General features: G+C 40.2%; 1 protein-coding gene across 2 annotated transcripts in view; it reads left to right on the forward strand.

Annotated features, from left to right (window-relative positions):
• The first annotated feature begins 7,502 nt into the window (after positions 1–7,502).
• wdr81 (WD repeat domain 81) overlaps positions 7,503–26,625 on the forward strand; it is a 19,528-nt gene continuing 405 nt past the window's right edge. The window contains exons 1-12 of one of the 2 annotated variants that reach the window (XM_047391268.1): positions 7,503–7,768; positions 12,107–12,619; positions 15,233–18,753; positions 18,836–18,943; positions 19,079–19,278; positions 19,585–19,766; positions 20,002–20,167; positions 21,752–21,917; positions 22,230–23,042; positions 23,153–23,298; positions 23,460–23,642; positions 25,259–26,625. The exon at positions 25,259–26,625 is cut by the window's right edge and continues 405 nt beyond it. In XM_047391268.1, the coding sequence (XP_047247224.1) occupies positions 12,264–12,619; positions 15,233–18,753; positions 18,836–18,943; positions 19,079–19,278; positions 19,585–19,766; positions 20,002–20,167; positions 21,752–21,917; positions 22,230–23,042; positions 23,153–23,298; positions 23,460–23,642; positions 25,259–25,585 (6,168 nt within the window). In that variant the 5' untranslated portion in view covers positions 7,503–7,768; positions 12,107–12,263 and the 3' untranslated portion in view covers positions 25,586–26,625. The remainder of the gene's footprint in view (positions 7,769–12,106; positions 12,620–15,232; positions 18,754–18,835; positions 18,944–19,078; positions 19,279–19,584; positions 19,767–20,001; positions 20,168–21,751; positions 21,918–22,229; positions 23,043–23,152; positions 23,299–23,459; positions 23,643–25,258) is intronic. The other variant, XM_047391269.1, reaches the window with a different exon arrangement.

Consider the following 26,625-nt stretch of genomic DNA (forward strand, 5'->3'; position numbering starts at 1 on the left):
AGCGTCAATTTGTCTTGGGAATGACATATACAAGTCCTGCACAGTGGTCAGAGGGATTTTAAGCCATTCTTCTTGCAGGGTAGTGGCCAGGTCACTACGTGATACTGGTGGAGGAAAACGTTTCCTGACTCGCTCCTCCAAAACACTCCAAAGTGGCTCAATAATATTTAGATCTGGTGACTGTGCAGGCCATGGGAGATGTTCAACTTCACTTTCATGTTCATCAAACCAATCTTTCACCAGTCTTGCTGTGTGTATTGGTGCACCGCCTTCAGGATACAATGTTTGAACCACTGGATGCACATGGTCCTCAAGAATGGTTCGGTAGTCCTTGGCAGTGACGCACACGCCAATCTAGCACAAGTATTGGGCCAAGGGAATGCCATGATATGGCAGCCCAAACCTTTACTGATCCACCCCCATGCTTCACTCTGGGCATGCAACAGTCTGGGTGGTACGCTTCTTTGGGGCTTCTCCACACTGTAAGTCTCTCGGATTTGGGGAAAACAGTAAAGGTGGACTCATCAGAGAACAATACATGTTTCACATTGTCCACAGCCCAAGATTTGCGTTCCTTGCACCATTGAAACCGACGTTTTGCATTGGCATGAGTGACCAAGGGTTTGGCTATAGCAGCCCGGCCGTGTATATTGACCCTGTGGAGCTCCCGACGTACAGTTCTGGTGGAAACAGGAGAGTTGAGGTGTACATTTAATTCTGCCCTGATTTGGGCAGCCGTGGTTTTATGTTTTTTGGATACAATCCGGGTTAGCACCCAAACATCCCTTTCAGACAGCTTCCTCTTGCGTCCACAGTTAATCCTGTTGAATGTGGTTCGTCCTTCTTGGTGGTATGCTGACATTACCCTGGATACCGTGGCTCTTGATACATCACAAAGACTTGCTGTCTTGGTCACAGATGCACCAGCAAGACGTGCACCAACAATTTGTCCTCTTTTGAACTCTGGTATGTCACCCATAATGTTGTGTGCATTTCAATATTTTGAGCAAAACTGTGCTCTTACCCTGCTAATTGAACCTTCACACTCTGCTCTTACTGGTGCAATGTGCAATCAATGAAGACTGGCTACCAGGCTGGTCCAATTTAGCCATGAAACCTCCCACACTAAAATGACAGGTGTTTCAGTTTCATTGTCCAACCCCTGTAGAGTTATAAGGAAATTGTAGGAGTACACTTTTTTTATTTACTCCAACATGGATGGTTCATCTTTGAAATATCCTACAATTAATTCTAAAGAAAAGCAACAAATCATCAATGATACTCAGACACTTTGAAATAGATATCTTTGAGAAGCAACACTTTAGCAGGATTGGTTGAAGGCATGGGCCAGTTTCAGGTTTTCCGATGGTTTCTAAATTGAATAGTTTCAAAACTAATAAACTTCACTTTTGTGCCATTCCTATAGTTTAAAGTGCTCCAAATGAGATGCCAGAGAAAAGGGTGCACGGTTTTAATTGAATGAAAAAATGTATGCATTTAAACATTTTCAGGTAACACCAAAATGTTTAGCAATGAATAACCAAATGCACTTTGCACTTGAAATAAAACCAGAGATAATTATTGTGAATTATTATTGAAATATTCTTTGCATGAGAAGTGGAATTATGTGAAATTAAAGGATTTACAGTAACAGCTGCCCAGAACATGACTTTAGCTTGCTCCTGAAAAACCGGTCAGATCTAAACTATTTCTTTAGCTTTGTAGGAAATGTGTGATTTTCTCTAAAAACATATTTTGTAAGCTTTTCATAAAAACCCCGTACAAGTACTCTGACCTATATGAAAATTACAAAATAACTCCTTCACCTCAAAGTTTGGTGTTTGTTCTCCCCGAAAATGGATTGACTTCATCTACTTCTTTTTAAAAATGAACTTTATTTTACTTTATTTCAGCCTTCTTTAAGGAAGTGTTGTAATCTTCAGGTGCAGGTAGAGAAAGATATTTTCTTTTACATAAACTGTAAAAATTATTTTTACCTTTGAAATTATTCAATATTGTATTATTTCTATAATGCTCTTTACTTTAAAGTCTCATAATTTAACCAATATTTTTCTAACAAACAACAGTTGAATGAACAAAAAATAATAAGCAAGATATTTTGCTAAGCTTATATTTATCTTTTGTAACTATTGAATAAGTAATCTGGTTCCACCATTCTTTCAACACTATGATATAGCCTATACTGTATCTTATTTCTCGAGTATTATCTTGTTTATAGATCATAGTCAGAAACTATTTTGAATCTGTAATCTGGTTTTCTCCAGAGACACAAAGGTAATAATTCATTTAAAATGTCATTGCATTACTTCACATGGGTGGTCATTTATATCATTTTGCAGTATTACATTATCTATCCATCAATATTTGTGAACTAACAAATGATTGTCATCACAATTATAGCCATTTATCAGCGTAGATGGGAGGACTCTTAGAATGAGTCGTCACCATTAAAATACTAGAGTCATGTGTAATCAGGGAAGATTAGTAATTCTCCAAATTTTGTTTTTGTCAAATAATACCATTGACTTCTTTACATGTTCGATTAAATGCTGCATGAATTCTATTTAATTTTGTCCAACTGAATTTGTAATAGATGGTCTAACGTTTGTGAAAAAAATAAAATAAATCCTTCTAAACATTGTTTTACATTTATCTGTGTTTAGCTAATAAAAAGGATTGTCAGCCGGTCAACAAAAACAAATGCGTTCACAATCAGTAACTACAGGGGTTGGACAATGAAACTGAAACACCTGGTTTTAGACCACAATAATTTCTTAGTTTGGTGTAGGGTCTCATTTTGCGGTCAATACAGCGTCAATTTGTCTTGGGAATGACATATACAAGTCCTGCACAGTGGTCAGAGGGATTTTAAGCCATTCTTCTTGCAGGGTAGTGGCCAGGTCACTACGTGATACTGGTGGAGGAAAACGTTTCCTGACTCGCTCCTCCAAAACACTCCAAAGTGGCTCAATAATATTTAGATCTGGTGACTGTGCAGGCCATGGGAGATGTTCAACTTCACTTTCATGTTCATCAAACCAATCTTTCACCAGTCTTGCTGTGTGTATTGGTGCACCGCCTTCAGGATACAATGTTTGAACCACTGGATGCACATGGTCCTCAAGAATGGTTCGGTAGTCCTTGGCAGTGACGCACACGCCAATCTAGCACAAGTATTGGGCCAAGGGAATGCCATGATATGGCAGCCCAAACCTTTACTGATCCACCCCCATGCTTCACTCTGGGCATGCAACAGTCTGGGTGGTACGCTTCTTTGGGGCTTCTCCACACTGTAAGTCTCTCGGATTTGGGGAAAACAGTAAAGGTGGACTCATCAGAGAACAATACATGTTTCACATTGTCCACAGCCCAAGATTTGCGTTCCTTGCACCATTGAAACCGACGTTTTGCATTGGCATGAGTGACCAAGGGTTTGGCTATAGCAGCCCGGCCGTGTATATTGACCCTGTGGAGCTCCCGACGTACAGTTCTGGTGGAAACAGGAGAGTTGAGGTGTACATTTAATTCTGCCGTGATTTGGGCAGCCGTGGTTTTATGTTTTTTGGATACAATCCGGGTTAGCACCCGAACATCCCTTTCAGACAGCTTCCTCTTGCGTCCACAGTTAATCCTGTTGGATGTGGTTGGTCCTTCTTGGTGGTATGCTGACATTACCCTGGATACCGTGGCTCTTGATTCATCACAAAGACTTGCTGTCTTGGTCACAGATGCACCAGCAAGACGTGCACCAACAATTTGTCCTCTTTTGAACTCTGGTATGTCACCATTAATGTTGTGTGCATTTCAATATTTTGAGCAAAACTGTGCTCTTACCCTGCTAATTGAACCTTCACACTCTGCTCTTACTGGTGCAATGTGCAATCAATGAAGACTGGCTACCAGGCTGGTCCAATTTAGCCATGAAACCTCCCACACTAAAATGACAGGTGTTTCAGTTTCATTGTCCAACCCCTGTATATTTTAAAGCTGTCCAAGATGTTTGACGTACATGTTGTCAAATTTCAAAGTTTGTAAAACTTTCAAATTCAGCATTCTGACTTTGTAAAGGAAATGGGGAAACTGATTTAACATAGAGGCAGAATTTGGTTGGTTCCAGTTAGATGTGTGCTTTTGTGTGTTCTTTTAACATGACAGGGCTATTTTTTTGTACTTTACTAAGAGCGAAACAAAAAGAGGAACATGATATTCTGACTAAAGAATGTCATACTGCCTGGCTATATCTTTGCTGTAAAAGTGCTCACAGTAATTATTTTGCACTGGTGGTATGCTTGGATGAGGGAAGCTTTTAATTTGTGTCCCTGTAATTCAGGGTTTCAAACCCACAGTGGTTGTGCATAAATACTACGTCGAGCCATACAAAATGCAAGGTAGCAACCAGCTGTTACATTTAGACAGTCTGCTGATTCTACCATTTGCTGGATTAAATTGGATATTGTCTTGTCTTTTATTTTTTATTTTAGTTAAAAGAAGCATCTTTTCACACTCAATTTGCCAAAAACATACATCTAAACACAACAGATATAACTGCACTGAAAAACTGTTTCAAGTACACTTTTTTCTGCAAGAATAGCTTTTTATGAGCTGTCAACAGTCAATTGCAACCATAACACCATAATATTTCACAAACCAAAATATTTCACAAACTTACTAATCTTTATGTGTTTATTATACACCCATTAAGTGTTTGCAAACATACAATATAACTTTACACACTATCAAAATCCCAGGTTTTTAGGATTTAAAAAGTCGAGACCATGCAAAATCGTTTCTAACCTTTTTCCACCTTTAATATAACATTTTTCTGATATAGTGTGTCAGTGGAAACATATAAAAATAAAAATAAAAACTACAATAGCCTGGCTGCTTAAGTGTGCACAGCCCCAACCCTTTACTTTGTAAAGAATGAATTTGAGTTATTTTGCAGGTTATTTACGGCTGAAATAAAGTTCAGCTGTCCTGGTTGAACTGCCCTGACAAATGTTCATTTGCATCCTTTAGCTTAAATCATAATTCACAAGTAGGTTAGAAAAGACTAAAATAATCCCATTGTACAAAGTTATCAGTCTGGAGAAAGATTAAAAATAAAGCATTACTTGTGTATTTACCCGTAGAGGGAAGACAGTCATAACAATTTTGAGACCTAAGAGTCAAATACTGGAAGTTTTTCTAAATTTGGAAATACAAGATGGAAACTGATTAGGGAGGCTGCATAGTGTCACACTAAAGGTACTGCAGGAGACCCTACAAGTTTTGGTTGTGTTCTGAGAACAATCTGGCATACTCTCCTTATGTCTGGACTAAGGAGTATGGTTGCAAAACAGAATCATTTTGTTCCAAAAACATCTAGTCTAGTCGAAATCATGTGAGAGAATCCAACTTGAATTTTCAACCACAATTCCAAATGGTATTTTTGGCCTAGTAACAGAACTGAGCACCACTAAAGGAACACAAAACTCACCATGAAACATGGCTGTGGAAGCACCATCATCCATTGCTTTGCTTCTGGGTTTATGTTTCAGTGAATTAGATTTTGAGCAGTTCTGAATTCCAGTTAGCCTTGATGCAAACCCTTCAGGTGTCTGCTGAAACCTGACGATGAAGATGGATTTCATTTTCCAGCATCACATTAAAATGAAGAATGGCTTCAACAGAAGAAAATAAAAGTTTTTCCATGGTTTAACCAGAGCCCAGATCTGAATCCAACTGAAAATCTCAGGACTGTGGACAAAAGATATCCTCACAATCTAATAGATTTGGAGAACTGTAAGTAACAATGTCATTGCACCCTTTTTATTTTATATATTTCCCCCCAATTTCTCCCTGGGGTATAAATAGGATGTGATGCTTATTTCTCCAGGGCTGTCAATAATTTTAGAAGGCACTGAGAACACAAAGTTATATACAAAATAAAATATTTGACCAAAAACGAACTATGAGCATTTTCGCCAAAGACGTCTTTAACTTTTGCGTTAAAACAAATAGAAATCATTAGCTCACTTAAATCAAATTTGTTGCAAGACGCCCCTTTAAAGCGAATGTAACTACATTTGTTTTCTCCTCCTGAAAGTTTTGTGTGAAATTACATTGCCACCTTGTGGACAAAACCCATACAACACACCACTCAGGTTAGAAGCTCAAAAGGTGTAAAATAATGTCATTTAAAAGGTTGTCTGTGGTGTTTTTTGAAATACAAAGCACCATTTTGACAGAAAGGTTTTTAATTCTGATTGGATTTCATTGACACCGCTGAAATTTACCAGAACCCTGACTAAAAGCAGGAATGCTACATAACGGTTAAATAAAAAACAAAACACAATACTATTATAATAATTTGGAAAATGAAGAAAACATTTAATTTTAGAATAATTACAATAATGCTAGCAATTGCTTCAAGAAAAAAACTTGAATAATATAAAATGTATATATGTATACGGTACAAAAACTTTGCAACACGTGTTGCCAAAATGATTCTTCTAATGTCCATTAGGCCTACAGAGGTTCATATCCTGGCAAGCACAGTTATATCTGAAAATCACAGTTAATAGGCAAGAGAGAGTCTCAGAAATGTTTCACACAGGAAAAAGATCCACAAACTCAAAGAAAAACCAATGAAAAAAAAATCTAACTGCACACCATGCATATTGCTGTGAGATAACAGAGCTAACCACCACATTAACAAGCTGTTCAATTGTATTTAAAGAAAATAAATGTATATATTATTTGAGTTGCTTGAAGATTTTTTTATATTCCTTTTTAATGAACAATACAGTTTAATAGTTAACAAGTGTGTCAGTAACCTGTAGGTGTAAAGTGTAAAGTTATTAGAAAAAAAGAGGATTTAGGCTTAGTTTAAAAAAAAAATATGGGAGTAAGAAACCTGATGACCTGATCAACCTCCCATTCTACTTTTAGATTCTCAAGGAGCTACAAGAAAGGTAGGGAGGTTTAGTCTGGGGCAACTTGCTCTGTTAGAAAATATGCAACTTTAAGTTGTTTGAGATAAAACATAGCTTAGCCATCCAGGGTTGTGTGATAAGGACATTTTTAAAACACCTAATAATCTCTAAAGTGTTTTTTTTTCCCCTGCACAATGAAAACAATAATAATAAATAAAAATAAACCAACTATTTAGATAGCCAGTAACTTAAAATCCACACTTGTGTTATTATAACATCAATATTGATCTGATCATTTCATTGTGTGTGTCTCTAGTGGTTAAATGCCTTCTTTTTAACCTCGGTAAAGGACATTTTTTTCACGCCTGATTGTATGAAAAGTGCTCAGTAACTAAAGTTTGATTGATGTCTACTGTGTACGTATACCTCTTGTTTTCCTTCTGGCCACATTTAATAAATACATCCATAGCAGTGGACCTTTCTGAATGGATGTCATTGAGGCTGTCCCTGCCTGCTGAAGGGCAGCAGCTGGAATCACATGAGACGGGGCTGGTGCTGTGTCACGTGAGGCGCCGTTTCTGAAATATGGCTCCGACTAGCTCACAACAAAACACAGTCGGCTGACTGACTGTCGTCCGTCCGTCTGTCCGTCGGCTGACACGCATCTGCAAACACCAGGAAATGAAGCAAACGCAGCTAACCTCGCAGTATGTCTCGGATTCGTAGTGTGACATAAACGCGTCATGCATGAAGCGGGGAGACACAGTTAGCTCAACGCCAACTAGCTGTCAGCTGCTACAAGTGGTGAGAGGCGAGCTAAGCGTTAAACAGTAAGCGTACTTGCTGGAGTATGTAATCACAGTGGAGTTACATTCAAAGTCCTCCGTCTGTAAGCCTTGCAACTAACTTAATAATGTTTTCTTTTTGCTCAGCTTGATGTAAGGTTAGCCTACTTCTTACGCTAGGTGTTAGCTAGCTTCACTTCCCTAAAAGAAATTCGTAGAAGTTTCAGTTCGCTTTAGCTGCTCATTTATTTTTAACGTTTGCATTGAAATCATTTAGAAAACGTGTAAGGTTTGCACTACTGGTACCCTGAATTTTAAGTGGATATTCCCTTTTAATCAATGCATTTACGTCTTTAAGGTATGCAGAGATGTTCAGTAAGTTAGATGCAGTGATTAGGACTTTTATTGTGCTAAAGTAACTTTAGTTTCCGTCAAACTTAAAGGCAGTTATTCTAAAGGTTTCAGTCATGTGATACGAGTCATTGGACTTTCAGTTTTATTCATATGTTTTCATTGGCGTCAGATTATTTTTAAAGCACCTTATCTACAAGAAACAGAAAGTCTCTTAGCTCATATTGACAGAGCTTGACCATTTCTCTCTAGGTCCAAGTGCAAAGACCTTAAAACATGCATCTCAATAGACTAGAATATCACTGAAGAGGCGATATGCTTAAGCCAAATGTATTATCTAGATTCATTAAATAAAGAGTGATTAATTTCACATTTATTTCAGTGAAATCTGACGATTATGGATTATGTCTAGCGAAAAAAACACAAATTCTCTATCTCAGAAAATTAGAATATTAATTAAGATATACAATAAAATGGTTTTCAAAACAGAAATATTAGCTTGCTTGGCTGGGGCTTCATTTGCATAAATCGTTGCATAAATGCGGTGTGGCATGAAAACCGTCAGCCTATATCTCTGCTGAGGTGGTACAGAAGTCCAGGTTGTTTTAATAGTGACTTTCAGGTTGTTTGCATTATTGGGCCTGTTGTCTCTCATCTTCCTCTTGACAATACCACACTGATTCTTTATAGGTTTATATCAGGAGAGTTTTCTGGCCAGTCAAACAGAGTTATACAATTCTCATTAAACAATGCGCTGGTATGTTTGGCAGTGTGGGCAGGTGCCAAGCCCTACTGAAAAGTAAAATCACCAACTCTGCAATCCATGTCAGCAGAGGGATGTATTAAGTGCTGTAAAATATCCCGGTAGCCATCTGTGCTGACTATGTACACAGTGGATTAACACCAGTAGATGGCAAGGCACCCCAAATCATCACTAACTGTGCAAACATTAAACTGGGCCTTAAGCATATTTGATGCTGTGGAACTCCACTTTTCCTCCTGGGACACTGATTTCGAAATGAAATGCAAAATGTAGCTTAATCTGAATAGAAGACTTCGGACCACTGACCAACAGTCTGTGCCGATTTCTCCTTAGCCCAGACAAGTCTCTTCTCGGGAGTGGCTTAACACAAGAAATGCGACAGTTGTAGCATGTCCCCTGGATACGTCTTTGTGTGGTGACTTGAAACACTGTCTCCTATTGCACTCCCCACCATGTGGATCTCCTGCAATGTCAATGGGCATCGCAATCCTCTAAAGGCTGCAGTTATACCTGTTGCCTCTGACCCTTTTTCTCCCACACTTTTTCCTTCCACTTAACTTTTCATAGCTATGCTTGGAAACAGCTATCTGTGAGCAGTCAGCTTCTTCAGCATTAACCTTGTTGTGGCTTACCTTACTTGTGGACAGTGTCAATTACCATGGTTCTCGCCAGCGCATTTCATTGTCATCGCTATGCTGAAACTCTTTGACTGACATCTGGGCTCCTTCCGTGTGGTTTTCATGTTGGCTATAGCGCATGCGCTGAGTCTGTTCCCGCTTCCTTTCATCCTGTGCCACCGCTAACGGTAAAGCTTTCTAAAATCATGTCAGCTTCAAAGGGTGGGTATTCACCTTATTTTTAACGGAAATACGGACACAGTCAATTGACTTTTTTTTGTGCAAGACTTCCGGTCGGGCACTTCCGGTCCCTGGCTAGCTGACTTCCTTTCACTGTAGCGGCTAATACAACAAAGTTTCTTCACAACCAACTCATTGTTATGGTTTCAAATTGTCAAATTTCCCCGAAACAACCACAGCAGACGTGTTGTACTTCTGCCTGTGCAGAAACACAAACAAACTTTGAGGTGTGTTGGACTGTTTGGAGTGGATAGAATGGACCAGCCATTTTCTGAGAACGGTTTAAGCGCTATTACTTTTCATAATTAGGGTACAGGCTCAGCAAACGTGTTGTTACTGTTCTTTTGATTAGGGGGCGGGAGGAAATTCACTTCAGTTCAATTCAAAAATACTTTATTCATCCAAAAGGGAAATTGAATGTTGTTTGATGTAAGCTCATATTAAATGTAGCTCATATTTTACAGGTTTCTTCAAAGAGCTGTTGTAGATGAATAAAATGAACATCAATGAACATCAAGTTGCCCCGTCCTCCATGTACGTGCTCATTTACTTCAGTTTGCCTCAATCCGAATGACATAATTTGAACCAATGACACTAATTGGATTAATGACCTGCATAAATCAACCCTCTCTATAAGAATACAATTTCATTCCAATTGATCATAATATCCCTATTGGCGTGTTTACATGATGCACTTTTTAATCCGATCGGCCCTTTATTGCCAATACTTTTGAACATGTAAACAGGCAACAGTTTGTGTGTTATGGCACTGAAGAGACAAATCATTAGCCTACCTTCCATAAGATCGCCGCTGCGTGACCGCAGGACTTCCCTTGACACAGGAGCACCCAACTGTCTCAATAATACCGGTTGATGTAGTGAGGATCCATGCACAGTGAACGTCAGACTTGCTTTAGCTTGGTTGCACATCAGTATTCATGAATACCAGGTCGTCGAAGTTGTTATTTAATACTTTGCCAACTTTTCCACTGTGGAGGTACGGATATGCCTCTGTACCTTTGTAATTGCGCATTGTAGAGCCATCGACACCAAGTGACAACACAAAATAGTTAAAAATGTCTTCGTACGTTATATGAGGCCACTTCTTCATATCATCCTCCCACTCATGGATAGTTTGAGGGTGTGGCACTGACCTGCCATTTTGATTTTTCTGCAATTTTTGGAAATGTTTCCACAACCTAGTTCACAAATTTCATCAAGCTTATGTTATTTAGCCCAGGAAACCAATGAAACGGAAGTGCCTCACATAAAACTGGAAGTTGGACACATTTATTTCCGCGTTCAAAAATAAGGTGAATAAATGGGCCTGCAAAAGAACCCCTGCAACTTGTCAAGCCAGCAGTCTTCCATATCATTGTGTAGATCAGAACATGGTTATAATAGAGCCAAAATTGAGAAATTAACATTTGAAATATCCCTGCGTTTAAAGAATATATGTCATGAGTTTACTTTTTTAGAATTGAATTACTGAAAGAAATCAAATTTTGGATGTTTCTCTAATTTATTGAGATGCACTTGTATATGCCGTTATCACTTACAGAATACATTTCTGCAATGCTCATTTTCCTTGTCTTTTAAAAAAGAATATGGCTATTCTAAAATTTAGTTGCATGAATCCTGAGGAAGACCTGATATGGAGCTCACATTACTTCTATTTTAAAGCCCTTGCATTGGCTACCTGTATTGTTTTAGCATTGATTTTAAGGTGCATTTAAAAATGTTTAAGGTCATTAGTGGTCCCTGTTCTACATATTTGTCTGGTTTACTTGTTTTGTACAAGCTATCAGATCCCTCACATCCTTTGAAAAAAACTTTTTTGATAAAACTAAAAGTAACACTGATAGCCGTCCTGTGAGGTATTGTTTTCCTTATACAACCCCCTTTCCAGAAGAGCTGAGGGTAATAGAGACAATGGATGTTTTTAAAAGTAAATGTAAGACTTGTAATTTTTGTTTGGCTTTTACCAGACTTTTGATAACTGGCCATAATTATTCCTAGTTTAACTTAATCTTCCAATCATTTTGTTTAAATTTATCATTATATTTTTAGTACTGTCATCATGATTTTAGAAACTTGTAATTATCAGCTTTTCACGTCTCCTCACCATCATTACAACAAATGTTTCCTCAGTCTTTCTGTAAACTACACTGCCTTAAAAAAATTATTTTGACCACCATTTTAATCTTTGTTTAGCCCATTATTTTTTCCCTTTAGTGGTTATTGTTTGCCTTTCATGGCCCCAGTTTTTCTATCTTATATAAAGCACTTTGTGTTGTCCTTGCTATGTATGAAAAAGGCTTTTTAAAGACAGAAAGATTGACTTTTTTTCCTTTTAAAAAATTGCAGAAGTTCAGAGTGTTTCTGATCTTATTTCCTTTTTGTGTTTGTCAGTCATTTCTGCAGAGGCAGGGTTAAGAGGAGACCGGCTTTGCTCTTGATGACTCCGATAACTTTCTCCATGGATCTCTGAATACCCTCACCAGTGAGAAAGACTGTGGTGAGGTCACTGGTAAGAGTGCAACTGTAAACAAGCATTTAAAGAGTCACCATGGATTGGCTGATGCAGGCAGTTGAGAGAGACTTGGGAGTTGACCAGCGACAGCAGGGCCAGGGGCCCCGACATGGAGAGCTTGTAGCCTTGGTTCCTACGCGCTGGGTAATGGGCCTCAGGGACAAGAGGGTCTTGCCCTGTCCCCGATTTGAAAGCATCAGTGCGGCAGAAATCTCTACACACCTTTGGTCTTCACAGACAAAGTTACCACCTGGCTGGACACGAATATGCATTCAGGGTCTGAGGAAAAGCAAGCTGAGCTACAGATTGGCCAGAGATCATCATGAGATGGAATTGCTCTCGCAGAATTCATTTGTTAAAACCATGCAAAGTGTGTCACAGCATAATGTCAGGTATGGTAAAACTCATCTCTGCTTCAGTGTCAGAACTAGGCCAAAGTGAAGAAAACTTTGTGTTCTAAAGATCATTTTCTTATTGATTTATTATCAATGATTAGTATTAGTGACCTACTTAATTTGACCAGTAAAGAATACATTTCTCAAAATGTGAGTGTTCTTAAAGAAAATGTTTTTAAAGTAAACTATAAACAATAAAAATCAATATTACATCTTAAGTATGTAAATTAGAAATACTTTGGACTTTGAAAGTTTACATTATTTAAGTTTATCATTATTATAATGTTTCACCTTTAATGTATTTAATGCATTAAAGGGTGAAATTATTATAAAACATACAACTTCTATGAATTTTGAAAAGGAGTTGGAGACACAAGGTAGACTTTCAAAGTCTGCCTTATTAGAGCTGTATGAGATCAGGGCAAATAGTGTGAATATCATTCTGTTTGGGGTGCATTGCAAATGGAGATCCCAGATAGTGAGTAATCTATACAGATACTGGAAAAAATGTAAATTCATAATTTCCACAACTTACTAGATTTACTGAAAGGATCCATCTGGCTACAGCTGCTGTTTTGGCAATAATAACAAATTTCTTAAAGACTTTGCCAGAACTTATTGACGCCTTGTTAAAACATTTTCTGCCATATTAATCAACAAGCATCATGAGATATATTACTAGAATAGACAGCATGAATGCATGGTATTTATATAATTAGCTAATATTTATTGTGGTCGAAGGAGTTTTTTGCAACATTTATATTGTGTGCAGAGATGATAAATTTGGTATATACACTGCTCAAAAAATAAAGGGAACACTCAAATAACACATCATAGATCTGAATGAATGAAATATTCTCATTGAATACTTTATGTACAAAGTTGAATGTGCAGACAACAAAATCACACAAAATCATCAATGGAAATCAAATTTATTAACCAAACAAACAAAATTAAAGTGGAAAAACACACTAGAGGCTGATCCAACTTTGATGTAATGTCCTTAAAACAAGTCAAAATGAGGCTCAGTATTGTGTGTGACCTCCATGTGCCTGTATGACCTCCCTACAACGCCTGGGCATGCTCCTGATGAGACGGCGGATGGTTTCCTGAGGAATCTCCTCCCAGACCTGGACTAAAGCATCCACCAACTCCTGGACAGTCTGTGGTGCAACGTGTCGTTGGTGGATGAAGCGAGACATGATGTCCCAGATGTGCTCAATCAGATTCAGGTCTGAGGAACGGGCGGGCCAGTCCATAGCTTCATCTTGCAGGAACTGCTGACACACTCCAGCCACATGAGGTCTAGCATTGTCCTGCATTAGGAGAAACCCAGGGCCGACCGCACCAGCATATGGTCTCACAAGGGGTCTGAGGATCTCATCTCAGTACCTAATGGCAGTCAGGCTACCTCTGGCGAGCACATAGAGGGCCGTGCGGCCCTCCAAAGAAATGCCACCCCACACCATTACTGATCCACTGCCAAACCGGTCATGCTGAAGGATGTTGCAGGCAGCAGATCGCTCTCCACGGTGTCTCCAGACTGTCACGTCTGTCACATGTGCTCAGTGTGAACCTGCTTTCATCTGTGAAGAGCACAGGGCGCCAGTGGCGATTTTGCAAATCCTGGTGTTCTCTGGCAAATGCCAAGCGTCCTGCACGGTGTTGGGCTGTGAGCACAACCCCCATTTGTGGACGTCGGGCCCTCATACCATCCTCATGGAGTCGGTTTCTAACCGTTTGTGCAGACACATGCACATTTGTGGCCTGCTGAAGGTCATTTTGCAGGGATCTGGCAGTGCTCCTCCTGTTCCTCCGTGGTGCACAAAGGCGGAGGTAGCGGTCCTGCTGCTGGGTTGTTGCCCTCCTACAGCCTCCTCCACGTCTCCTGGTGTACTGGCCTGTCTCCTGGTAGCACCTCCAGGCTCTGGACACTATACTGACAGACACAGCAAACCTTCTTGCCACAGCTCGCATTGATGTGCCATCCTGGATACCACTTGTGTGGGTTGTAGTGTCCGTTTCATGCTACCATGTGTGTGAAAGCACCACCAACATTCAAAAGTGACCAAAACATCAGCCAGAAAGCATAGGTACTGAGAAGTGGTCTGTGGTCCCCACCTGCTGAACCACTCCTTTATTGAGTGTCTTGCTAATCGCCAAAGATTTCCCCCTGTTGTCTATTCCATTTGAACAACAAAATGTGAAATTGATTGTCAATCCGTGTTGCTTCCTAAGTGGACAGTTTGATTTCACAGAAGTTTGATTTACTTGGAGTTATATTGTGTTGTTTTAGTGTTCCCTTTATTTTTTTCAGCAGTGTATTATGTAGCCCTGGTCCTAACCAGTTTCCTATCAACTCAGTATAATTGTATGGTGTAATTGTTTGAAACTGGCATGACATTTGTGTAAACTTCCGACCAACATTGTACATTTATGTTTTTAACAAGCTTGTTTAACTCAAAGTTTCAGATGTTTTCTTAAAGGGACAGGCAAGATGATTTAATGTCAGCTTTAACAATTTATGCCATATCTTGTTCAAGATGAGGAAAACCGTTTACAAGATTGGGTTTTTATTGACTTTTTGGGCATTTCTCTTTTTTTCCCCAGAAATCTGTGGCGGGAAGCTCATTACAAACTTGTGCAAGCATATACAGGGCCAAGTGAGCAGATGCATATTAGTGCTGTAGATGCAATACGCCATGCACTGGAGAAGCTCTTCAATTTGACGTTTATCTCACCTGACAAAGTTTCACCTTCCCTGTCTCCAGCCAGAGAGAAGGAAAAAGACATCTTTTTGCCACGTAACTTATCCAGTTTTTCAAAGTCTCAGTTAGACAATCTTTGTCCTAATGTGCTACCTGCAGAATGTCTCCTGGAGACAGAAGAAATAATGTATGTTGTTCTACCCTATACTCAGTATTCACTTCATGACATTGTGTCCTTCAGCCCAGCAAAGCTTGCCAACAGTCATGCCAAAGTCTTGTTCATCATCTACCAGGTTCTGGTAGCTATGCGAGGGTGCCATACAGCAGGCCTTTCTTGTGGAGAACTGTCTCTTCAGGACATAGCAGTAGATGAACAACTCTGCAGCCATCTCAAACTAAATCTTTCTCATTATGAGGACCTGGGGTCAGAAGAAGAGGCAGAGGGTGATGATATTGTAAGCCAGGAGACAAAAAATGCCCAGCCAACAGAAAACAAATGTGTGACCCAAGAGAACAATGGACTGTGTGAAGACTGCTTTGATGAGCTGAAGACACTGGTTCTGGACTGGGTTCATGGACGAGTCAGTAACTTCCATTATTTGATGGAGCTGAACAGGTTAGCTGGACGGCGGAAGGGGGACCCTAACTATCATCCGGTGCTACCTTGGGTCGTGGATTTTACTGTCCCTTTCGGAAAATTTCGAGATCTCAGGAGGTCAAAGTTCAGGCTCAACAAGGGTGACAAGCAGCTGGACTTTACATATGAGATGACCAAAGAGGCGTTGGCAGCTGCATCGGGTAATGGAATTGGTGTAGGTGGAGATCTCAGTGTTGGCGTTGGAGGTGCTGGACAATCTGAGCACCTACATGTACCTCATCACATATCTGACGTGCTCTCAGACATTACTTATTATGTTTACAAAGCCCGACAGACACCCAAGTCAGTGCTTTGTAGCCATGTTAGATCACAGTGGGAGCCCAATGAATACCCAGCCACTATGGAGCGCATGCAGAGCTGGACTCCTGATGAATGCATTCCAGAATTCTACACAGATCCTTCCATTTTCCGCTCAATCCACCCAGATATGCCCGATCTGGATGTGCCTTCTTGGTGCAAGTCATGTGAAGAGTTTATTGAGGTCCACCGGGATCTTCTGGAGAGTAGAGATGTTTCCCAGCATTTACATCACTGGATAGATCTCACATTTGGCTATAAGCTGTCAGGTAAAGAAGCTATCAAGGCCAAGAATGTTTGCCTGCACCTTGTGGACAACCACACTAATCTGACTACCTATGGTGTAGTTCAGCTATTTGACCAGCCCCACCCACCACGTTTATCTGCTTCCCAGTATGCCCCAGCAGAACCTCCTATTCTGGGCCTTGCTGCTCTTAATGTGCCTTCTCTACACATCCCTTCTATTGACGCTATTGTTGACACTGTGGATGGAATGATACCAGAATCCAAGGGATGCGAGTCCACTGCATGGACCATGACCGATAAAGATGATGAGCTTGAACAAGGTACAGAAGCTATAGACTCATTAGCATCCACTGGCTCTTCCACTTCGGTATCTTGCCCTGTCAATCTGCCAACCATCAGTGCAAGTGGAGGTAAATTTGGTGGAGAGCGCACAACACTTACATCTCAGTCTTCAAGTCCATTGCCGAGTGATTTCTCAAGTGGCATAGGTCCTGCTTTACGAAGTGCAGTGTTACAAAAAGGTGGGCAAATGAACAAAAAACATGGGGAAAATGTTACTACTACCAGTACAGAGGAATTCAAAATTATTCTGCCTGAGGGTTTCAGCCCATTGCAACCATTAGAAGAGCTGGAGAAGTTGAATAATTTCTTGGTAAAAAGTCTTCATGCTGAAGTATTGCATCCTGCAACGTCTTGTGGCTCAAGAGAGGGTTTGCAAATTGAATCTGGGCCTTCTTTTACTAACCTCTACCAAAGGGATGTGCAGGCACTTGGTGTTCTCACTGCAGAGATATTCTATGCTGCCAAACTGAGAGGATTGAAGGCAGACACTCCACTCAGACAGCGTTTCCAGGCCATCATGAAGCTGTGCTCTGCAAACCTTCGCGATGTGCCACTGTCTTTGCACCATGCTCTTGAGACCTTGTTGCTATTAGAGAAGCATGCTAGGGTAGCACACAGGGAAGAACCAGATTGCCCAAAGCCTCTTGTTTTTAAATATGACCCTATCTACGATGGTCTTCCTCCTCCAAGCCCTCACCAGTTATTGAACTCTATTATCAGTCCCTTTCCTTTCCCTTCCTATTTTGCAGCACTTCATGATTTTATCTTCTCCTACCATGCCAAGATGGGTACTGTGTGTAGCCTTCAGGGAAGAGACATCGTCTTCCACCTGTGGCAGCAGCTTGAAGCACTGTTGCTGAGTAACATCACTGCTGAAGGTCTTGAGATTCTGTTGCCCTTCATTCTAGCCCTCATGCTTGAGAAATCCACTGCTGTCTATGCAGCTTGGTACCTTTTTGAGCCCATCTCTACAGTCCTAGGTCCCAGAAATGCAAACAAGTACCTATTAAAGCCACTGATCAATGTTTATGAAAACCCTCACTGTCTCAAAGGACGTTTCTATCTCTATACTGACTGTTTTATCCTTCAGCTGATCATGAGGCTTGGTCTCCACGCCTTTCTCTCAAGCCTTCTCCCGCATGTTATGCAAGTCCTAACTGGCTTTGAAAGCTCAGGCAGTAGTGGAGAAGGTTATAAAGGACTGAGGGCTGGCATTTGTAACCTAGGAGAGGAAGAGGAAGATGACTTTCAGATTGGCAAGGCGCGGTCATCTGCATCTGTTGGTGGCAACATCGGCAGTACCAGTGGGGTCAGTGGAGCTGTTGGGCTGGTTGGAGACAGTGGACTAGTTGACTACTCCTCTGGCATCAGTCTCAATGACCAAGTGTTTCTTTCAGAAGCCGAGGACTTTCAGAATGAGTTTTATGTTAACAATGGAGAAGGGGTTGGTGCTGGGAAGCAGCAGAGCCAAAACAGTGCTGCCAGGGATCATGATCAGGAATCTTTAAGTGTGGGAAAATTAAGTGACAAAAGCAGCACAAGTGAACTCTCTCTGGGTGATGATTCAATGCGAGATAGAGCGAGTCTGAAATCTGCAGACAGCAGCCAGGATCTGAAACATGCTAGTGAGGAAGAGGAAAGCGGCGAGTTAGAGGAAGAAGAGTTAGCCAGTGACAGTAAGGAGGGGATGGATCACCTAGCCTCCCTCGACGTTGATTTAACGGATTCAGGCTCCTCTCTCAGGACTCTTCAAGGAGAAACTGTTAATGGAATGAGGCTTGATGAGATTGAGAAAGGAACTGTGGGTAGTCAGGAGGAAGAGGAAGAGGACCGTGATCTGTCAGAGGAGTCCGAGGCGAAAGAGCAAAAAATTCTTTTAGGTGAGCCAGTAATGGCCATTTGTGTTGCTCTTTTTTAATTGCTGTACGATTTATAATGTTTTAATTGTGTTGCTATTGACAGATACAGTCTGCAAAACGGTTCGATGGCTATCTGCAAAACTCGGGCCAACAGTGACATCGAGATATGTTGCCAGAAATTTGCTGCGATTGCTCACAAACTGCTACATTGGTGTGTGAGTTCATAATGTAAAAATGCTTGTTGCCTTACTATAATATTAACAGAAACGGTCCCCTTTGTTTTACATCAACATGCCACTACTTGAGTTTAATTCACACTTTTGCTTATCATATTGTCTCTGTATAGGACCTGAAAATCACCAGTTTGTGTCCCCTTCATCCCTGGAGAGCCATCTGGAAAGTGTGGGAATGGGCAGTGTGTATGAGAAAAAACCTGTAATTGGTGATCAAACAGCAGGACCTGTTTTAGACTGTCTCATCTATATAGCTCAACTATATGGAGAGCCTGTTCTCACCTACCAGTACCTGCCTTATATAGGATATCTGGTAAGACAAGGAAAATATGCTTAACCACCAGAAATATATAGTCTAACTTGTGTTTTATTTAATGGTTGATTATTAATTTGTTCAGATTATGTTTTTTGTCTATTCTATTTGTTTAAAATTCAGTGCATCATATGTATATCATATGTATAATACAAAGTAGATGTTATGAATACAGGTTTTAGCCACAGCTAGATTGCAACCCCACTCCCTGGCTTGGGTTTTGGGAAATTAAACAAACACAGAGCTAAAGTTATTATCTTTTCAAAAAACAAACAAAGGGGCTTATACTTTACAAATGTTTTTCAGGTGTCTCCACCATCTTCACAGCGTCTTAACACGCGTAAGGAAGCAGGTCTGCTTGGAGCCGTATCACTTACCCAGAAGATTGTTGTTTTCCTCTCAGACACCACGCTAATGGACATGCTTATGAAGATCAATCAGGATGTGCTCCTTCCACTTTTAGATCTGATCACTACACCACGAATGGGGCAAGTAACGCAAAACACACACGTGAGGTGGATAGAGAAGATTTTAGATTACAGGTCCCAAATATTGCAGATAGTTTTACTTTTGTCTTGTGTTCTTAAACATGGTAAATCTGTTTTATGTTTAATGCCTGTATGTTTTTTTTTGTGTGGTTGAACAGAATAGAATCATAAACAATGAGATGTAGACGTCAGTCAACCTCTGATCAATATTTTCCAATTCTGTTGTATTGTGTAGGTTCCCTAGTGGGGTGCAAACTCGCATTGCTGTCTGCCTCAAGACGCTGAGCCTAATGGCTCTCATCTGTCTGCGGATTGGAAGGGAGATGGTGCAACAGCACATGGCTGACACTTTGTGTCGATTCTTTGCCATTTTTTCTCTGCTGCATTCTCTTCAATCCCAGGTATACCAGTATTTTAACCCTTTATGATAACAATGTTTTTTTAACTAAAATGGCAAACTCCAGAAGCCCTTAAATAAGTCAAATTATATCCTAACTCTTATTGCAAATGCAAGTTGGAAAAATACTCACACCCCTAGAACATTTTCACTTGTAGTAACATTACAATCACAAACCTCTCTGTATTTTATTGGGATTTCATTTGATCATATAATTGTTACGTCAAAAGGAAATGGTACATGGTTTTACAAAATAATTTGCAATTAGAAATCTGAAATGTATGTTGTCCTTTTGTATTCAGCCCCCCTATGCTGATGGCCCTAAATAGAATTCAGCGAAACCAGTCAGTCATTTTCTGTACCACTTATTCCATAGTGGGTCGCGGGAAGCTGGTGCCTATCTCCAGCAGTCTACAGGCGAGAGGCAGGGTCCACCCTGGACAGGTCGCCAGTCCATCGCAGAGCAACACACAAACAACCATGCCCACACTCATTCACACACATAAAAAACATATTAACCTAACAGGCATGTCTTTGGACTGCGGGAGGAAGCCGGAGAACCCGGTAAGAACCCACGCATGTACGGGGAGAACATGCAAACTCCATGCAGAAAGACCCCTGGCCGGGAGTCGAACCCAGGACCTTCTTGCTGCAAGGCAACAGTGCTACCAACTGCGACACCGTGCAGCCCTTCAGTGAAACCAGTTGCCTCAAATGTTTGCCAAGGAAAATAAATGAGCAAACATCATCTGGGATTAAAATTGTGAGGAGATTTTAAAGCAGGGATTGGTTATAAAATGGTATTAAAAGCTTTGAACCTCTCATGGAGCACTGTTCACTCTGTCATGGTCTATATGGCCCAACTGCAAAACTACCAAGACATGGCTCTCTAACTGATTGGCCAGACAAGAGGAGCAAGAAGTGGCAAGAAGACAGCTAAATTACAGTCAACTTTGCAGTTTGCTACTAACCAGAAGGACACAGCAAACTTGTGGAAGAAGCTGCTTAGTTCAAATGAGACTAAAAATGAACATTTTGGCCTACCACAAACCCACACTGCACATCACCCTGAACACACCAACCCCACTATGAAACGTGGTGGCAGCATCATGCTGTGGTAATGGTTTTCTTCAGCAGGGACAGGGAAGCTGGTCAAAATTGATGGGGAGATTGATAGATTTAAAAACTGTCTTGAAAAAGACTCGAGAGTGGGATGGAGGCTGAATATAAATACACCAGATTTTTTTTTGTGAAACAAATTAAAATCCATGAGTGATTTTTCTCTTTACAATTATGTGCTACGTTGTTATCCATTATCATTTAAAATCTTAAATTTTGTGGTTGTAATGTGACAAAATGTGGTAATGGTGTATGAATACTTTGGCAAGGCAATACATTGATGGACAAATTGTACCTTGATTAACAACTGTCTCGTTTTTAATAAGTAGAGATGTAGCTAATGGATGTAAAATATGAAAACAGAAATTGGAAATGAGAGAATAAAAGTTAAGATCTGCATTTACACTCTTTTCTTGAAAATGAAACCAACTTGTTTGTAGATAAACATGACTTTCTCTTTCCTGTGCAGCTGAATCATGCTCCTCGGAGAGTTGTGGGAGAAGTAACAGTGGTGGATATTTGCACACCTGAGGGGTCAAATGTAACATATGAGATGGCGGTCTTGGAGGAGTTGCAGACTGTATTTAACCCGGAGATGGCCCATGCCTCTTACATTCCCTTCTACTGTCTCATAGGTAATGCATATGTATTTATATATGTCGATCGACAGATAAGTATTAAAACATTAGTCCTTTCATGAATTAAATTTGTGCATCATCAAAAATGTAATAAAGTCCCTCAGCCTTATCCCATTTTTATTAAATAAAAAAGGTGTTGCTGCTAGAAAAATAGTGGGAGTTCTCTTTGATCCATTTCATGAATTGGCAAAAAAAAAGACTTCTCAGTATTTCACCTTCTGGTCACCGAGCAGAGCTAATAACTGACTGCATGTCTAAATGTAGAGGTTCTCTGATGGTTCAACTCATTGTTCTGTATTCTGTTAATAGGTGACTTTGCTATTCGAAAACTGGTCCCAAATCATGAACTGGTCTGGCAATTGGCCGAGTCTTATCATCAGAGTGTGAGTCAGGTGACTACAGAGACCAGACACAGCTCATCTTCCAGGTTGGAACCAGCATCTTCCTCTGGCCTTGGCAGACAAGTGGTTTGTAACCCGTTCCCCAACTCCACGCACAGCTCCACGACACAGGGAGACTCCCTTCCCGAGTCGGGCACATTTGGAAGTCACCTGGTCGGAAACCGTATCCAAGTGTCTCGTGACAATGAATTTGATGACAGCACTAACCATAGTTTGGCTAGCTCCTGGGGACGCACAAGCCATGCAACTCCCATCATCACTACTGCCTCAACATTTTCCACTCCTTCTGCAGGTGTGTCCTCCTTCACCTCCTGGATTGCAGGCCCTTCCCCAGAAGACAGTGCCCTAAAGCAAGAGCTCCCTCGTAGCAGCCGCTCTCTACAGGGCAACTGGTTAGCCTACTGGCAGTATGAGATCGGTATTAATCAACAAGATTCACATTTCCACTTTCACCAAATAAGACTGCAGAGTTTCTTAGGTCATTCAGGCACCATAAAGTGTTTGGCACCACTGGTGGGAGAGGATTACTTCCTGTCTGGGAGCAAAGACAAAACTGTGAAGCTTTGGCCCCTCTATAACCATGGTGATGGGACTAAGGAGGTGGAACCTAGGCTGACATACAGTGAACATCGAAAGTCTGTCTTCTATGTTGGACAGCTCGAGTCCTCGCAGGAAGTAGTCAGCTGTGATGGTACTGTGCATGTGTGGGACCAGTATACAGGTACAAAAAGTTAAATTAATTTCTGCTCAAGATTAAATTGTACTAGGGAGTTTAGGAATTTTGCCTGCATACTTTCATTACTTTTTCAATTTTTTAAAAATGTTTCCTAGGCAAGCAAATCCATTCGTATGAAGCTGTGGATGGGAGGAATCCAATTACAGCTGTCACCACAATGCCAGCTCCACACTCCAGTGTTGTGTTTGGCAGTGCAGATTCTGTTCTTCGCTTCATTGATCCTCGAAAACCTGGATTGCAGGTAGCAATTTCACTTGGAGAGCTCATTCTCTCGAGACCCAAGCCATTTACCACCCAACAGCTATTAATCATTGGTGTTTTGAAAGAATGGGCCTTTTTGCACTCCTCCATGACTGAGTTATTTTAATGTTAAAAGTGACAAATCTTTTGCTGCTTCCCCAGCATGAATTTCGGCTGGCATATAACAATGTTAGCGCTGGGCTCATTCGCTACCTGGCAGTAAGCCCCTCGGGACGCACAGTAGCTGCGGGTTTCTCCTCAGGATTCATTGTTCTGCTAGATGCACGCACAGGACTTATACTGAAGGGCTGGCCAGCTCATGAAGGAGATATTCTCCAAATGAAGGTAAACATTTGTGTGGATCAATCCATATTTTTCTTTTATATGCATTGCTGAATGTAGCTGCCTGTGCATTGTTCTTTCTATTGCTTGTCAGTGGAGTTGGATGGGTACATATGTTGTGTCATTACAATGTTGGATATGTATATATGCTTGCATGAAATCAATTCGTTTCATCTCCTATATTTCAAAACATATGAATGTTATTGCTTTTTTTTTTCCTTCTTCTTTTCAGTCTGTCTAATGTTCAAGGGTGGTTTGGTAGACGGGTACAGATTTGGGGGCTTTAAAAGGGATTTGCAAGAACCACAGACACCAATTTGGTATTTATTGTAATATTATAGTTACAAAAAAGAATTTTTTCCTGGATTTTGAAGCTTGAAAATGGCATGTATTGTATTGACTTACAATAATTTGATTTATTGATTAAATTAATACACAACTTTTTGGTTTAAACACCTACTTTACTATCAAATATGCAACAGTTTTCTTAGGTTTTCGGGTTTTTTTGTATGATCAACACAACATGATTGATTGATTATGTTTTAAAGGTTTTTTAGAAGTATGCATCCAATGCTCGTTCCCATGTTGTCCAGATGGCAATGTAGACCTCTCATACAAATATCACATTTCAAACCTAAACAGTTTGAAAGTTTGAAATCTCATCAAATCATTTATGTATAAAAAGATGTGATGGATTTGTGTTCCCCTCTGGTTAAAAGTTTAATGGTAATTTGATTAAATATCTTGATTTTCTGATATCAGTAGAGTGTAGGAGGACCACCTGTTATTTACGTTGAATTCTACCTGATTTCAGTACCATGTTTAGCTATAATAAAAAGAAAGTACACCCTCTGTCAGTTTTAGAGTTTTTAACTCATAAGTGATCTCTGTTCTTTACCAGTTTCAGAAATTATTACATTTTGACCCAAAGGGTCTGTGGGGGGAATAAGTACTGTTAAGTTCTATTAAGTACTGTTGTTTGTTTTTTTTTAGGGGTGGGGGGCTATTTTAACCATAATTTTCTTTTAAAACTATTTTATGACACAAATACTTTACTCAAATGTGAAAATTGCTGTAAAAGGCCTATAAATGTTATTCACAGATTTCACACAAACTCAATCTAGCAGGTTAGGCTTCTATGATTGCTCTTAGAACATATATGTTGCTTTTATTTTGATCTTCTTTGTATAGTGTGTCAGAGATGATGAAAGTTGTACCCAGCAGATATGCTGTCAACAGACCACAAACTTTATTTAACCCCAAATTGGGTCAAGGATTGTATTTCTAGTTTTAAAGGCACAAGTTTAGGCAAATATGGACATGGGTTACTCATTAGATGGACCACACTGATACTCACAGGCACATTGAGATTACTCAGATGTTTTTATTTTCTGCAGGGAAATTAAGTTATTGAGTTTGCTAAATTGTTTTCACTAAATGTGGGTGTTCTGTGTCTTTATTTTATAATTATTTGAACTCCAGTAAATAAACCACTTAGTTTGTGAAGTTTGAACTTTAAATATCTTGGAAATAGCTTTGAAGATTTTAGACAGGACAATATCTTGGTGCTGTGGCCCAATTATCTTTTTTGCTTCTTGTTTTTTCGTTTTGTTTTTCAGGCTGCAGAGGGAAACCTGGTGATTAGCTCTTCTACCGATTACACGCTGACTGTTTGGAAAGATCTTGAAAACAAGCCTCTTCGCCAATACAAGTCGCAGTCTGACCACATCCATGCCTTTGACCTTTACGGTTCGCAGATCGTAACCGGAACGGTGGCTAACAAGATTGGGGTGTACTCCATGGCTGATATCTCCCTGAGCCCTGTGAGCAGCACAAAGCTGAGCACGGAAAACTTTCGCGGCACTCTGACCAGCCTGGCTGTGCTGCCCACCAAGAGGCTCCTGCTGCTTGGCTCTGACAACGGTGCCATTAGACTATTAGCTTAAAACAGTAGCTTCTAGCTGCACTAAACGCTTTCCACTGATCTTTACTGTCTTAATAATGAGCTGCCCGTGTTGGGCTCATAGTGAACTGTATTAGGAGGGAGGGCTGTTGACCTAAATTGCTTTCTTAAGAAAGCATCACAAGTTGCAGTGTTGTAGAAACTCAGCATCTACAGAATTATGTTAATCAGCTTACTAGCCCAGAACCCAATGGACCGAAGCCCACTGTCCTTCATCATGCACCCTGAAATCTATTACCATTGTCTGTAGATGTGTACTATATAATAGTAAATCCTTGTCTTGACTAGGTCATTTGTTTTACCCAGGTCAGTTATTCGTTTTAAAAATATAAATTGGAACACATGCTCAGGAAGGTCTTATCTAGTGTTTACACTTTTCCAAATAGATGCTCAACAAAACCAAAAATTCGTTGACCTCACCTGCTATTTTCTTTAATAATGATGAGCCTATGCGAATGCACTGATAAAACTATGCAGTATTTGTAGAGCAAATGATTTCTGTTATTGCGACTCCATGTTTTTTAAGACCTGTTTCATAGTAGTTTGTGTATACATCACGAACAATAAACGTACACTTGCTGTTGTGAGGACAGTGCCGGTGTGCCTACTCAGAGAGGAGACGCAATGGTTGTCAACCCAGCCAAATGTTAGATACACAGCCTTTAAATCCACTGCACAATTAAGGCCTGAATTGTAACATTTAGAGACTCACTCTGATTTTAAATACTGAATGTTTTTATTCCACAGATTGATTACTTGAAAATTCTTCAGGATTTTGGAGACTATGTTTTAGCCCTGTAGCAAAATTATGCTGTGTATGTGTAGATGCTGCGTTTACTGGGCATGCCAGTTGCTAAAACTCATCACTTTTAGTTTCCAACTTTAAAACCTGATTTACAGTGCCTTACAAAGGCATTGGCTCCTATTCATTTTATAAGGATCACACAGTAGAAGTACATAACTGTGAAATGGAGGAGAAAGGATACATGGTTCTTTTTCTTTTTTTACATTTATTGTTGCAAA

This window comes from Girardinichthys multiradiatus, chromosome 18 (genome assembly GCF_021462225.1).
Source record: "Girardinichthys multiradiatus isolate DD_20200921_A chromosome 18, DD_fGirMul_XY1, whole genome shotgun sequence".
NCBI classification, from domain to species: Eukaryota; Metazoa; Chordata; class Actinopteri; order Cyprinodontiformes; family Goodeidae; genus Girardinichthys; species Girardinichthys multiradiatus.